This window comes from Scyliorhinus torazame, chromosome 12, assembly GCF_047496885.1.
Source record: "Scyliorhinus torazame isolate Kashiwa2021f chromosome 12, sScyTor2.1, whole genome shotgun sequence".
NCBI classification, from domain to species: Eukaryota; Metazoa; Chordata; class Chondrichthyes; order Carcharhiniformes; family Scyliorhinidae; genus Scyliorhinus; species Scyliorhinus torazame.
The window spans coordinates 184,985,061-185,000,153 of record NC_092718.1 but is presented as its reverse complement, the minus strand read 5'-3'; the positions used below and the strand labels follow the sequence as shown (position 1 = coordinate 185,000,153).

The window sequence follows — 15,093 nt, the reverse complement described above, 5'->3', positions numbered from 1 at the left end:
AATGTATCATCTGGGGTCGATGGAAATCAGACGTCTCAGCTTCCATGACTCCAGCTAGAGCTTGGGTGACCCAGGGCCAGGATTCTCCAATCCTGCAGTCAGGTTCTGACGCCGGCGTGAGCCACTTCGGCCTCACCTGGCAGCTATCCACCCTTTCCTAGGGGGCTAGTACGGCGCCGGAGTGGTCTCCGCAGCTCCGGCACCTGCGGGCCGGCGCGCCACGACCGGCATGAGCCCGCGCACGCGCACCACGGCCGTCGCGAGTTAGCGCATGCACGTGGGTTCCCGTCTCCGTGCCGGCCCCTGGGCAATATGGCGGAGCCCTACAAGGGCCTGGCACGGAGGAACATAGGCCCCCACAGAACTAGCCTGCCCGCCGATCGGTAGGCCCCTATCGCGGGCCAGGCCGCCGTGGAGGCTCCCCCGGTGTCGGATCCCGCCGCCCCCCCCCCCCATCTGGACAGCCCCGGCAGACAGAACTCCGAGATCCCGCCGGGTGGGACCTCACATAACCCACGCCAGCGGGACTCGGCCAAACTCGGGCATTCGGCCCGTCAAAGCCCGGAGAATCGCCGGGAGGGGCCACTTTGAACTGCCCCTGACCGGCGCGGCGGTGATCCCCGGGCACCCAAAAATTGGCATCGGAGAATCGGCGAGCCGGCATCGGGGCGCCGGATCGGAGAATCCCGGCCTAGGTGTACCTTACCCGTAGCCAAGGGGTTAATTTGAAATATTTCCAAATAAGGAACAAGAAACCAAGATATTTGAACGAGAAGGGTTTTATATACGAAAACCCCTAAATCTTACTGTCTGAGAAGTTGCAAATGGTTCTGAACATTGTGCAGTCATCAGCGAACATCCCTACTTCTGACCTTATGATGGAGGGAAAGTCGCTGATGAAGGAGCTGAAGATGGCTGAGCTCGGACACACCTGAGAATGTTCTAAGTCAAACTATTCTCTGACCACTGTAACAATATATGTACGAGATCCGCTAATATGGTAAAATGGTTTGAAATGTACACATTTCCTGCCCTTGGCATTTCCTGTTGCAGTCTAACCTCTGTGCCACACTTTGAAGACAATAAAAAGACAAATTGATTCAGTACAGGATTGGTGATGGCTCCGACCTCTGATTGACATTAGTAACCACATTTAGAAAAAGAAAGTCAGGATTCTGACTTGCAGCTTAATGTGTTATTAAACTCTCACCATTTGCCGAATGTCTACTGAAACAGCAATCCGGTTTAAAGCAGTGTGGCTTCTCCTTCACAAGATGACGTACAAGATGTTGAGGAATATGGGGCAAATACTATATATATGGAGTTAGGTTATGGATCACTGATAATCTTATTGAATGGTGAAACAGACTCAAAGGGTGCTGAATGGCATAATGCTGCTCTTGTGTTCCCCATAGCATGTTTCTTGTAAAACAGCGAATGTCATGTGAATATATAGAACATTTTAGCTTTGGAATCTTCCACAAGGATGGTATAATGTCTTTTATTGGATTACTCTGTTCATTTCTGTTTACTGCTTTGATTGCTCAACCGTGCAGCTTGAATATTTGAAGGTTAGTAGCAAATCTTGTATGATTTTGTTTCTATGGTGACCTGTATTAATATTTTCAGAGAGCGAAAAAGGTCAACAATGGCATCATGTATGCCAGCTTAGACGGTGCTTGTTCTTTAAGATTATGTGCGATATTTCTTGATCATTAGCTGTTTATTTGAATTCAAAATGATCAGACATCATGATTCCGAGCATATGATCCATTATGGTATAAAAACGCACTCCTGAGCCACAGACAACCCACAGCCTTCTGCCAGAGCTGTGCCCATTAGTAATCAGGAATGTGGCAAAATGGTTTCTATAGTAACCACACTGATTTTCAATGCACCTTTAATAGTTAAAGAATTGGTCACCGCATTTATTTAGAGGAAATCCACAGTTTTTGATCAGTACAAATAGCCACGTTTGGGAGTTTATAACTAGGCAGCAAGGCTCTTGAGGGATTTAGATGATAAACAATACAAATTAATGTTTTGTGGCTTATAAGCATCATCAGAGCGCCCTCAAGTGTCTTGCAGTCTTCAGTACATTTTCAAAAATTGTTAGATGTTCCTGTTTCTCTTCCTTTTGGCAATGGTCTCTTCTCTGCTAAACCTTGTGAAGATACTGACTATTCCACAACCAGTTTGTTGACCAGTAGATTTATTCATGTATTAGCTTTGATGTTTGATGCCCAGCAGCCTGCACATCTTGTGTTGGTTTGAGATTTGACTCAGTTCTGGGGCTCACAGGACATATACACACACACGCATTTCCAAGGAGGCTGATTTGTTCTCCTGCGTCAGGGCCGGCAGAACCCAGGTTCGTACTTGCTACTTTGCCTCGCACAAATCGGATAGATGGGCAAAGACCAGGGAGCAAAACCTGGCCTCTGCCGCTCCTTTTCTAAACCAGTTTATCCGTTGAGGTAGCTTTCTGTCATCTTTTCAACCGGTTTCCTGTCTTGAGTTTTTGTTTAGGTCGGAGTTCTAGTTTTTTATTGTTTCCATTAACAACTGGGTTCATGACCACTAAGACCTTCGATTACATTTTATGCTCTGTGAAATTAGAAGAGCAATTCAGAAAAAAGAATAGAACTTTTCAACCTTTTATATGTTGAAGTATTTTCTGAAGACCTTCCACTACTGGGTTCCCTTGCTGAGGGCAACTTATTGAAAATTCAGGTGCATTCTTTGTGTCCGAATTACCAATGTCCATTCCCAGTGGGAGAGGCGCCCCATCAGGAGTGACAGGATGTCTTCAGGTTAAAAAGTTGTCACAGTGAAATGAGTTGACAAGATACAAAGGTTTAATCGCAAAATAGTGCTCTATGTTTATTGTTAGAAATAAAAATGAAATGAAATGTTGGATAACAAACCTATTAAGTATATTCTATGATTTTAACTGGTAAATCTGAATCCCCAAGTCAGATGTCCAACAATGATCAATCCTTTCAAAAGACCGCATTTATTTTTACTCTAAAGAACCGTACAGCACAGGAACAGGCCCTTCAGCCCTCCAAGCCTGTGCCGACCATGCTGCCGTCTAAACTAAAGTCTTCTGTACTTCTGGGGCCCATATCCCTCTGTTCCCATGCTATTCATGTATTTGTCAAGATGTCCCTTAAACGTCACTATCGTCCCTGCATCCACCACCTCCTCCGGCAGCGAGTTCCAGGCACCCACTACCCTCTGTGTAAAAAATTTGCCTCATACATCTCCTCTAAACCTTGTCCCTTAACCTGAAACCTATGCCCCCTAGTAATTGACCCCTCTACCCTGGGAAAAAGCCTCTGACTATCCACTCTGACTATGCCCCTCATAATTTTGTAGACCTCTATCAGGTCGCCCCTCAACCTCCGTCGTTCCAGTGAGAACAAACCGAGTTTATTCAACCTCTCCTCATAGCTAATGCCCTCCATACCAGGCCACGTCATGGTAAATCTCTTCTGCACCCTCTCTAAAGCCTCCACATCCTTCTGGTAGTGTGGCGACCAGAATTGACTATACTCCAAGTGTGGCCTAACTAAGGTTCTATACAGCTGCAACATGACTTGCCAATTTTTATACTCAATGTCCCGGCCAATGAAGGCAAGCCTTCTTGACTATCTTCTCCACCTGTGTTGCCCCTTTCAGTGACCTGTGGACCTGTACACCTAGATCTCTCTGACTGTCAATACTCTTGAGGGTTCTACCATTCACTGTATATTCCCTACCTGCATTAGACCTTCCAAAATGCATTACCTCACATTTGTCCGGATTAAATTCCATCTGCCCTCTCTCCGCCCAAGTCTTCAAACAATCTAAATCCTGCTGTATCCTCTGACAGTCCTCATCGCTTTCCGCAACTCCACCAACCTTTGTGTCGTCTGCAAACTTACTAATCAGACCAGTTACATTTTCCTCCAAATCATTTATATAGACTACGAACAACAAAGGTCCCAGCACTGATCTCTGCGGAACACCACTCATCACAGCCCTCCAATCAGAAAAGCACCCTTCCATTGCTACTCTCTGCCTTCTATGACCTAGCCAGTTCTGTATCCATCTTGCCAGCTCACCCCTGATCCTGTGTGACTTCACCTTTTGTACCAGTCTGCCATGCGGGACCTTGACAAAGGCCTTACTGAAGTCCATATAGACAACATCCACTGCCCTACCTGCATCAATCATCTTTGTGACCTCCTCAAAAAACTCTTATCAAGTTAGTGTGACACGGCCTCCCCTTCACAAAACCATGCTGCCTTTCGCTAATACGTCCATTTGCTTCCAAATGGGAGTAGATCCTGTCTCGAAGAATTCTCTCCTGTACTTTCCCTACCACTGACGTAAGGCTCACCGGCCTGTAGTTCCCTGGATTATCTTTGCTACCCTTCTTAAACAAAGGAACAGCATTGGCTATTCTCCAGTCCTCCGGGACATCACCTGAAGACAGTGAGGATCCAAAGATTTTTGTCAAGGCCTCAGCAATTTCCTCTCTAGCCTCCTTCAGTATTCTGGGGTAGATCCCATCAAGCCCTGGGGATTTATCTACCTTATTATTTTTCAAGACGCCCAACACCTCGTCTTTTTGGATCTCAATGTGATCCAGGCTATCTACACACCCTTCCCCAGACTCAACATCCACCAATTTCTTCTCTTTGGTGAATACTGATGCAAAGTATTCATTTAGTACCTAGCCCATTTCCTCTGGCTCCACACATAGATTTCCTTGCCTATCCTTCAGTGGGCCAACCCTTTCCCTGACTACCCTCTTGCTTTTTATGTACGTGTAAAAAGCTTTGAGATTTTCCTTAACCCTGTTTGCCAATGACTTTTCGTGACCCCTTTTAGCCCTCCTGATTTCTTGCTTAAGTTCCTTCCTACTTTCCTTATATTCCACACAGGCTTCGTCTGTTCTCAGCCTTCTAGCCCTGACAAATGCCTCCTTTTTTTTTTTGACGAGGCCTACAATATTTCTTGTTAACCAAGGTTCCCGAAATTTGCCGTACTTATCCTTCTTCCGCACAGGAACATACCGGTCCTGAATTCCTTTCAACTGACATTTGAAAGCCTCCCACATGTCAGATGTTGATTTGCCCTCAAACATCTGCCCCCCCAATCTAAGTTCTTCAGTTCCTGCCTAATATTGTTCTAATTAGCCTTCCCCCAATTTAGCACATTCACCCTAGGACCACTCTTATCCTTGTCCACCAGCACTTTAAAACATACTGAATTGTGGTAGTTGTTCCCGAAGTGCTCCCCTACTGAAACTTCTACCACCTGGCCGGGATCATTCCCCAATACCAGGTCCAGTATAGCCCCTTCCCTAGTTGGACTATCTACATATTGTTTTAAGAAGCCCTCCTGGATGCTCCTTACAAACTCTGCCCCGTCCAAGCCCCTAGCACTAAGTCGGTCCCAGTCAATATTGGGGAAGTTAAAGTCTCCCATCACAACAACCCTGTTGCTTTTACTCCTTTCCAAAATATGTCTACCTATCTGCTCCTCTATCTCCCGCTGGCTGTTGGGTGGCCTGTTGTAAACCCCCAGTATTGTGACTGCATCCTTCTTATTCCTGATCTCTACCCATATAGCCTCGCTGCCCTCTGAGGTGTCCTCCCGCAGTACAGCTGTGATATTCTCCCTAACCAGTAGCGCAACTTCTCCACCCCTTTTACATCCCCCTCTATCCGCCTGAAACATCTAAATCCTGGAACGTTTATCTGCCAATCCTGTCCTTCCCTCAACCAGGTCTCTGTAATGGCAACAACATCATAGTTCCAAGTACTAATCCAAGCTCTAAGTTCATCTGCCTTACCTGTTATACTTCTTGCATTAAAACATATGTATTTCAGGCCACCAGTCCCGCTGTTTTCAGCAACATCTCCCTGTCTGCTCTTCCTCAGAGCCATACTGGCCCTATTCCCTAATTCTCCCTCAATTGTTTTACCTTCTGACCTATTGCTCCGGTACCCACCCCCCTGCCATACTAGATTAAACCCTCCCATGTGACACTAGCAAACCTCGCGGACAGGATATTTATGCCTCTCCAGTTTAGATGCAACCCATCCTTCTTATACAGGTCACACCTGCCCCGGAAGAGCTCCCAGTGGTCCAGATAACAGAAACCCTCCCTCCTACACTAGTTATTTAGCCACGTGTTTAGCTGCTCTAGCTTCCTATTTCTAGCCTCACTGGCATGTGGCACAGGGCGTAATCCCAAGATTACAACCCTAGAGGTCCTGTCTTTTAACTTTCTGCCTTGCTCCCTGAACTCCTGCTGCAGGACCTCATGCCCCTTCCTGCCTATGTCATTAGTACCAATATGTACAACGACGTCTGCCTGTTTTCCCTTCCCCTTCAGGATGTCCGCTACCCTGTGCTGAGACATCCTGGACCCTGGTACCAGGGAGGCAACATACCATCCTGGAGTCTCTTTCACGTCCACAGAAGCGCTTATCTGTGCCCCTGACTATAGAATCCCCTATGAGTATTGCTCTTCTGCACTTTGACCCTCCATGCTGAACATCAGAGCCAGCCGTGGTGCCACTGCACTGACTGCTGCTGTTTTCCCCTGATGGGCTATTCCCCCCAACCATATCCAAAGCGGTATACCTGTTCGAGAGGGGGGACAGCACAGGGGATTCCTGCACTGACTGCCAGCCCATTCTGGTGGTCACCCATCTCTCTGCCTGCACCTTGGGTGTGACCACATCTCTATAACTCCTATCTATGATGCTTTCCGCCACCTGCATGCTGCTAAGTGCATCCAATTGCTGCTCCAACTGAACCACACGGTCTGTGAGGAGTTGCCATTGGTTACACTTACTGCAGATGTAGTCGACCGGAACACTGGAAGCATCCTAGATCTGCCACATCTCACAGTTGGAGCACTGCACCCCGCTGAGTGACATTTAAGCACTAATTAATTAATTTAAAATAAACACTTGAATTATTGTTAGATCGAGTTACAATTAACTATATGGCCCTGACGCGAGATGATTGTTCCTGTAAAATTAAATGCTAAATACCGATCTCTGCCCTCCGGTTTAGTTACTCCATTATCTAGTTAATCAATTAGATTTCTTTTGGCAATATTTTTTTTTTCAAATTTGAGAGATTCCCAACCAGCCAATCAGGTCACAGCTTTACTGTGATGTCACTTTCAGCTCCCCCCCCCCCCCCCCACACACACACAAAATTTGAAAAGGTAATAAAAATAAAATAAAAACTACTACCGCGTTTTACTGGACCCCTACTGCTATATGATTTAGATCTGTTGATATCTGACGATGAACTGTACTATTTGAGTACAAATCTGAACATGAAATAAATGAACAGTTTTACTTTAGCGCAATCAGTCTTTAAACACTATCAAAAGTATTGACAATTACATTTTCCTTCCCACTAAATCTCAGCAGGCAGACGTCATGGCTGACACTATATTTGGAAGTGGAACAGATCAGTGGGTGTGTCCCAATGACAGACAACTTGCCCTTAGAGCCAAGTGAGTAATTATGCAAATTACATCCCACATTTTATAATCTAAACTGTTCCAAAATACTATTGTTTGTTATTTGTGACCACATTTTTTCATAAGGATACGTTCTTTTGGGGTTTTCTCTTTTGTATTAATATGAATCTTATACTATCTTGGATATTTACTTATGTCGTTTCTTATAGTGAAGAATACTTCTCCAGTTGCTTGAGAGGACACAACTCTATACGACTACCACAGAGGCATTAATTAAGGCACTAAACGAGAAGTTAGTGAGCCATGCCATCCCGGAAAAGATCGTGTCTGATAACAGCCCACAATTTTCACATGAGTGCTTTGTGCAATTCACCCTCACATCTGGCTTCCACCACCGCACCAGCTCCCCAAGATGCCCACACTCAAATGGGAAGGCTGAAAGAGTGGTCCTTACAGTAAAAGCACCCCTCAAACTGAATGAGGCCTTCCCCACAGCACTGTACACACACAGGTCAACCCCATTACAATGCGTCCTGTCCCTATCTGAACATCTGATGGGCAGGAATCCCGCACACAACTTTCAATCCTGCTGACAAAACTCAGGTCAGGGTTTGTAACCAATGATTATCAGGACATTTAAGAAGTGAGCAGTTTTGCTTACAGCATAATGTGCCGCACCGGACACTTGTCACTATTACAGTACAGTGACAAGGTCTGGATTAAATATTTTGAAAGAGAAGATGCCATTAATCGAAAGAGCAATGATCACCGAAGTGGACACAGTCAGGAGAATTAGGAGGAGTCTCCTCCGCAGCCATAAGCTGCCTACCTTCGCTGTGCAATGGAGAAATAACAAAGAACATACTCGGATGCCAGAAAACTCTCCAAACCTCCAGGAAGAACCAGCATCGATAGAGCCCAGCATCGATAGAGCCTACAGGCAGGAGCGTGAATAAGATATGGATTTGGATTGGATTTTTTGTTTATTGTCACGTGTACCGAGGTACAGTGAAAAGTACTGTGCTGCGTTCAGTCCAGACAGCTCGTTCCATACATGAAAAACAAAGGACATACGATAAATATAAGAGCTGTAAGAAGATCTGTGAGAGAGAGATCGCAGAGCGGTGCCATACTCTGGCGTGGAAGGGATATAATGCCTCCAGACTCCCTGAACCTGTGAATTCCAGAACTTGAAGGGGGGTAGATAGGGTAGTGATAATGTAGTAAGGACAATGTAAATGTATGTCAGTAATAACAATGTTAGACATAAGGTAAACAATAATCACTTAAAATAACTAAGAACTGAAAATGCTAGAAATACTCAGCAGGTCTGGCAGCATGTGTGGAGAGAGAAACAATGTTAACGTTTTGACTTCTTAAGAACTGAAGAGGGGTAGAAATGTTATGGATTATATAGTTGGAGAGGGGTGTGGAGCAGGGGAAGAAAAATAGGTCAGGGATAGGTGGGAACTAGGGAGAGATTTGACGAAGATGTCATGGACACAAGTCAACAGCAGTGTTAAAGACTAAAGTAGGTGCTGATAATGGCATAAGGGTTAAGTAGCCGAGTGTGTTACTAGCATAACAAAGGTCAGTACTCTCTGAAAGCAAAACAAGTTACAGATGGGCATATGGGGGAGGGAAGGGGGAATTAAAAAAGTATATCAAAATGGAGGTGAGGGTTCTTGGTCTCAAGTTATTGAATTGAATGCCATGTCCAAAAGGCTGTAAAGTTCCTAATTGGAAGATGAGGCGCTGTTCCTCCAGTTTACATTGGGCTTCACTGGAACATTGCAGCAGGCTAAGGATGGAAATGTAAGCATAGGAGAAAAATAGTGAATTAAAATGACAAGCAACAGTACGATCGGGGTCACTTAAAATACTTTGGATAAAGATGGGGGGTGAGGGAGGTGTATATAGTCTGGCACATATAGGCTTAATGTGGGACGGAATATAGTAGTGTCCACAGAATGACATAAGAGAGCACATGACCCACACCCAGGGTCAGTTGAATGTTGGACAAAGCTGTGTGTACCAGCAAGCATGGAGACAGCTCATAGATTTGTATATATCTGTATATATTTACTATATATTTGTAAGTAGTTCGAAGAGTCAATAAAGATGTACAATTAACCTGCCCAAGGCTACAAAGACTTCTTCACACCCACTGAACTGTAGCCATAACCATACAATGCTTGAAAACCCATTGCCCTTGCTTGTTGATGTTTTAGTGATGGACCACCTTTTTAAGTGGTATAGAAATGTGGCTTGTTGTTTGATGAACTCTCAACTTCTTTTGTTTCGTCCTTGAGGTCTGCTCTTCAGTGGCTCCTGACTTCTAATGTGGAGATGCCGGCATTGGACTGGGGTGAGCACAGTAAGAAGTCTTACAACACCAGCTTAAAGTCCAACAGGTTTGGTTCGATATCACTAGCTTTTGGAGCGAAGGAGCAGCGCTCCGAAAGCTAGTGATATCGAAACAAACCTGTTGGACTTTAACCTGGTGTTGTAACACTTCTTACTGTCCTGACTTCTGGGTCTGCTCCTGGTTTCACTTCTTAAATCGCATTAAGTCCTCAGCTCCATCTAATGGCACAGGTTAATTGGTGCAGGTAGTCGGGAGGGACTTCAGCTGCTAACTGCACCGACCAATTCCTACCACTAGATGGAGACTTGGGCAGTCTAGATTCAGTACTGTGGGCTGAGGTGAGCAGCGTCATTTTTTAAGAAGAAATTGTGGGTTGTATTTCTTTTATATTTAGAGATGTACTTTATGTTGCAAGTTATTTCAGCTAGAAATTCTAGTACTACACATGTATCGGACAATATTTCAACTTGTTCACTCTTCTTTATTTGCGTGATATGTCCGAAGGGACCTAACACTGGTAGTTAACACTGGCTCCAGTTGCGAACTTGTCCACCTCCCTTTTTTTGTTTCCACTCTCCGCATGAGCTGGAAACATTTTACATAACTCTCTCTAAAAAGGAATACTGTCTGATATCTAACAAGCTTTGTATTTGTGTTACTTATACTTCTGACCCTTGGGCCTCCCTAACCCATGTAGAACATAGAAAAATACAGCACAGAACAGGCCCTTCGGCCCACAATGTTGTGCCGAACCTTTGTCCTAGATTAAGAACAAATTGTGGATTAATGTACTGCTTTAATTACTTTAAAGATCTTAACCTCAGCCAATTCTGCTTCCATACAATGCTTTGACAGTAAAATCCTAACTCTCGCAACCCATTGTGACAACTAGGTATAGGAACATAGGAAAAAGGAGCAAGAGAAGGCTATTCAGCTCCTTGAGCCTGCTCCGCAATTCAATCAGATCATGGCTATCTACCTCAGAGCCATTTTCCCACACTATTCCCAGATCGCTTGATGTCTTCACTATCTAGAAGCCTGTTGACCTCTGTCTTGGGCACACTTGGTGACTGAGCCTCCACAGTCATCTGTGGTAGAGAATTCACAAGATTCACCACCCGCTGAGTGAAGAAATGCCTCCTCATCTCAATCTTAAATGGCCTGCTCCTTATTCTGAAACTATGGCCCCGGGGGCTCGACCCCTTGTGATAATGGCGAACATACCATTTGCCTTCCTAATTGCATGCACCTGCATGCCCAGCTTTTAGTGCCTCAAGAACACGGGCAGCCAGGACCCTTTGGACATCAATACTTTCCAACCTCTTGCCACTAAAGAAATACTCTACCTTTCTATTTTTTTTCCCGAAAGTGGATAAGTTCACACTTATTCACATTCTTACCATGTTCTTAACCCACTCACCTAGCTTCTCCAAATCCCCTTGAAGCCTCCTTACACCCTGTGCACAACTCACATTCTCACCTAGTTTTATGTCATCTGCAAACATGGAAATATATCAAATCATTGACATAGATTGGGACTAGCTGGGGCCCAAGCACTGATCCTTATGGTACCCCACTCATCACAGCCTACCAACCGGAGAATGACACATTTATTCCCACTGTGTTTTCTGTCCGCTAACCAATTCTAAATCCACAGCAGTAAATTAACTCCACTCCCGTGTGCTCTAATCTTGTGTACTGCCATCCGGGGTGTGAAAGCTTTCTGGAAATCCAAATACACCACATCCACTGGTTCCCCTTGATCTATTCTGTTAGTTACATCCTCAAAAAATTCCAAACAGGTTTGTCAAACATGGTTTCACTTTCATAAATCGCTGTTTACTCTTCGCAATCCTACCTTTATTTTCCATGTTGGCTCTCCTCAACCCCACCATTGTTTTCTAAATGTTCAGATATCGCACCTTTTATAATGGATTATAGCTTTTTCTTGACTACTGATGTCAGCCTAATGGATCTTTAGTTCCCTGTTTTCTCTCTCCCTTCTTCCTTAAATAGGAGGGTTACGTTTACTACCTTCCATCTGCATCCACTCTTTCTACAGATACCTATTTCAGCACTCTGGGATGTTGATCATTAAGACCAGGGGATTTATTAGCTTACAGTACCATTAATTTCTCCAGTACGACTTTTTTACAGATGCTCATTTCTTTCAGTTTAGCATTGCCACTAGTCCCTTGGTTCTCTAGTATTTCTGGGAGGTTTTATTTTGTACCTTATGTGAAAAATTTCACAAGGTACGTGTTTACATTCTTTGCCACTTAATTATAAATTCTCCTGTCAATGCCTGCAATGGACATGTAGTTGTCATTGCTAATCCTTTCCTTTTTACACACCTAATGAAACTTTTACAGTTCTTTTTTACGTTTCTCATTAGTTTACTCTCAAATTCTATTTTCTCTTTCTTTATCGGTTTCTTTGTCCTCCTTTTCTGAATTCTAAGAAGCTTCTAATCCTCAGGCTACCTACTTTTTTTATGTTGCAATTTTATAAACCTCTTCCTTTGATTTAATCCAACCTTTAACTTGTCAGTCCTGGTTGGAACACTTTTCCTGCTGGGTTTTTCCCTTGAACATTCAGTTCCCAGACTTGGCCATCCTGCAGCTGGATTCTCCACCCTACAATGCCAAAACTGCGTTCGGCGACAGGGTGGAGAATCCGTTTTGGCGCATGAAATCGGGATCGGCAGCGGTTTTGCAATTCTCCGCCCTCCGAAAATTAGTGTACTCATGGAGTACGGCGCGTGGGTATCCACCGCCTCAGGCCATTGCCTGAGGCCCGCCCTGCAATGCTCCATTGCCCACCGTCCGAATTCCCGACGGCGTGGTTCTAACATGGTCCCACCGTCCGTGATCCTCACGTAGCGGCTGCGGACTCAGTCCGGAGCCTCCACAGTCGGGGGAGGGCAGATCGGCGGGCGGGGGGGGGGGCTTCATTCGGGGCTGGGGCAATGTGTGCTGGCGGTCCGGGGAGCGCGAGCGGCCGTTGCGGGGCACTATTTTGCCGGTCCAGGTCCACGGGCTGAGTCCGTCATGGAGCTCGTGCGGCCACTGGAGGCCGCCACCGTCCGCATGCGCGGTTTCTGACCCGGAAGTGCAGGGGGCCGTATCGGCAACTAGAGCTGCGAGCTCTACGACAGCTGCCTGCTAGCCCCCAGCAAAACGGGGAATCTGTGGCCTCTTGACTCCGGTTGTTCTGGCATTGAAGACCACAGTTTTCCCAACAGCGTGGGGACGTAGTCCCAAAAATGGAGAATCCAGCCCCCATGCCTCTGTAATGGCAATTCGATCATACCTATTTACTTCTGTTTGTCCGTCAATTCATCTGCCTTGTGAATGCAGCGTGCATTCACAGCCTTTTTAACATTCTTCTGCATTTTGGCCCAATTTGATGCTGACCTTTGTTTCCGCCGCCTTCCGATTTTGTTTACTACCAATACCACCTTCTTTCTCTCCTATCTGACTTCCCATCCCCTGTCAAACTAGTTTGAACCCTCCCCAACAGCACTAGCGAATCGCCTGGTGAAGATATTGGCCCCAGACCTGCTAAGAGGTAACCCGTCTGCCTTGTACAGGTCCCACCTGCCTCAGCATAGGGTTCCTGTGCCTAAAATCTCTTCTGAACCATCTCTCCAGCCCACATTCACGTGGCACTAAGAATATGCCCAAAATCTGGCCTTTAAAGTCCTGCTTTTGAATCTCTGTCCTAGCTTTCCAAAATTTGCCTTCACGACCTCATCCCTTTTGCTTCCCATATCGGTTGTACCAATGTGGACCATGATCTCTGGCTGTTCACCTTCCCCTATAAGAATATTCTGCAGCCACTCAGTGACTCCCTCGATGCTGGCACCAGGAAGGCAACATACAATCGTAGAGTCAGACCCTTGGCCTCAGAAACGCCTATCTGTTCCCCTAACTAATGAATCCCCTCTTCCAGCCCTCTGTATCCCCTCCTGTGCCATCCATGGTGCCATGGAACTAGCTCTGGCTGTGCTCCTCTGAGGAACCATCGCCCTCACCAGAATCAAAAATAGAAAACAGGTTAGTGAGTGAGATGGGCTTGGCACTCCTGCACTGCATTGATTGGTCCTCCTGGACTGTCTGTCGGTCACCTGTTCCTTCTCTGCCTGTACTCTCTGAACCCGAGGTGACACCCCCTCCCCCAAACTCCCCAGCTATGTAGTTCTCAGCTTCGCGGATCTGCCACTTTGACTCCTGCCATCGGTTAAGTTCCAAAACCCGGAGCCCAAGTTTTTTTCAGCTGATGACACTTCCTGCACATGTGGTCGTCCAGGCAAAAGGGGGCGTGCATGATTTGTCATGCCTTACAGGATGGGCATTCCACGTGGCCAAGCTGCGCTGCCCTCCTTTACCTACAGACTATTTAATATAAACCTGCAAACTCTAAACTTAGACACTAATGCTCCCAATAAGCTGAGTCGCTGCTAGTAAACTTTACCACTATGAACAAAACCTTACAATTACTACTGAATTCTTTGAGTTTTGAAAGATAAATGAGCAAAATGCTCACCAACAAATCAGTTCCTTGTTTCCTTGTGATGTTACACATTGAATTTTTCCTCAGAACAAGGCCGGTCCGTAGACTGAGACTCGGAGCTCTTTTAATCTGGTCCGCTGCTCTCTACACTCTTTTGCACTCAAAGTTAAGGTAGTTACTTAAGTAAACAACAGTTCCTCCCTCACTGCATCAGATTCCTTCACTCACCAAATTCCAAAGCTCACACTCGGTGACTCGCTGCTGTCTTCATGCTTGCTTGTCAGTCTTGTGGCCACCCTACGTCACTTCTGTATCGACCATGCGAATGGATCAAAAAAGGACATAGTATTCTGGATTAGGTCTAACATGGATCTTGTGCAAGGATAGTATTCACTTTCAGCATAATACATCCAAACATACTATGTGGCTTTCTAATAGACCTATGGTACTGGTTGTGAACCTTTCAAAGAGATGCATGTGCTTTGCCATCCAGGTCTTTTTCTGTACTCAAGAACTTTTAATAATAATAATCTTTATTGTCATAAGTAGGCTTACATTAACATTGCAATGAAGTTACTGTGAAAAGCCCCTAGTCGCCACATTCAGGTGCCTGTTCAGGAACACGGAGGGAGAATTCAGAATGTCCAGATCACCTAACAGCACAACTTTCGGGACTTGTGTGAGGAAACCGGAGCACCCCCAGCAA

The 15,093-nt window shown here is 45.5% G+C and overlaps 1 protein-coding gene across 10 annotated transcripts in view; it reads left to right on the top strand.

Annotated features, from left to right (window-relative positions):
- The window catches only part of LOC140386791 (rab effector Noc2-like), a 291,632-nt gene that overhangs the window by 124,423 nt on the left and 152,116 nt on the right, over positions 1–15,093 (top strand). For 9 of the 10 annotated variants that reach the window (XR_011933672.1, XM_072469490.1, XM_072469500.1 and 6 more), the window contains exon 3: positions 7,449–7,537. Coding sequence is in view for 9 of the 10 variants with exons in the window: in XM_072469490.1 (XP_072325591.1) it covers positions 7,461–7,537 (77 nt within the window). In the remaining variant the exon portion in view is untranslated. Of the gene's footprint in view, positions 1–1,440; positions 1,572–7,448; positions 7,538–15,093 lie in introns of those variants that run through there. The other variant, XM_072469496.1, reaches the window with a different exon arrangement.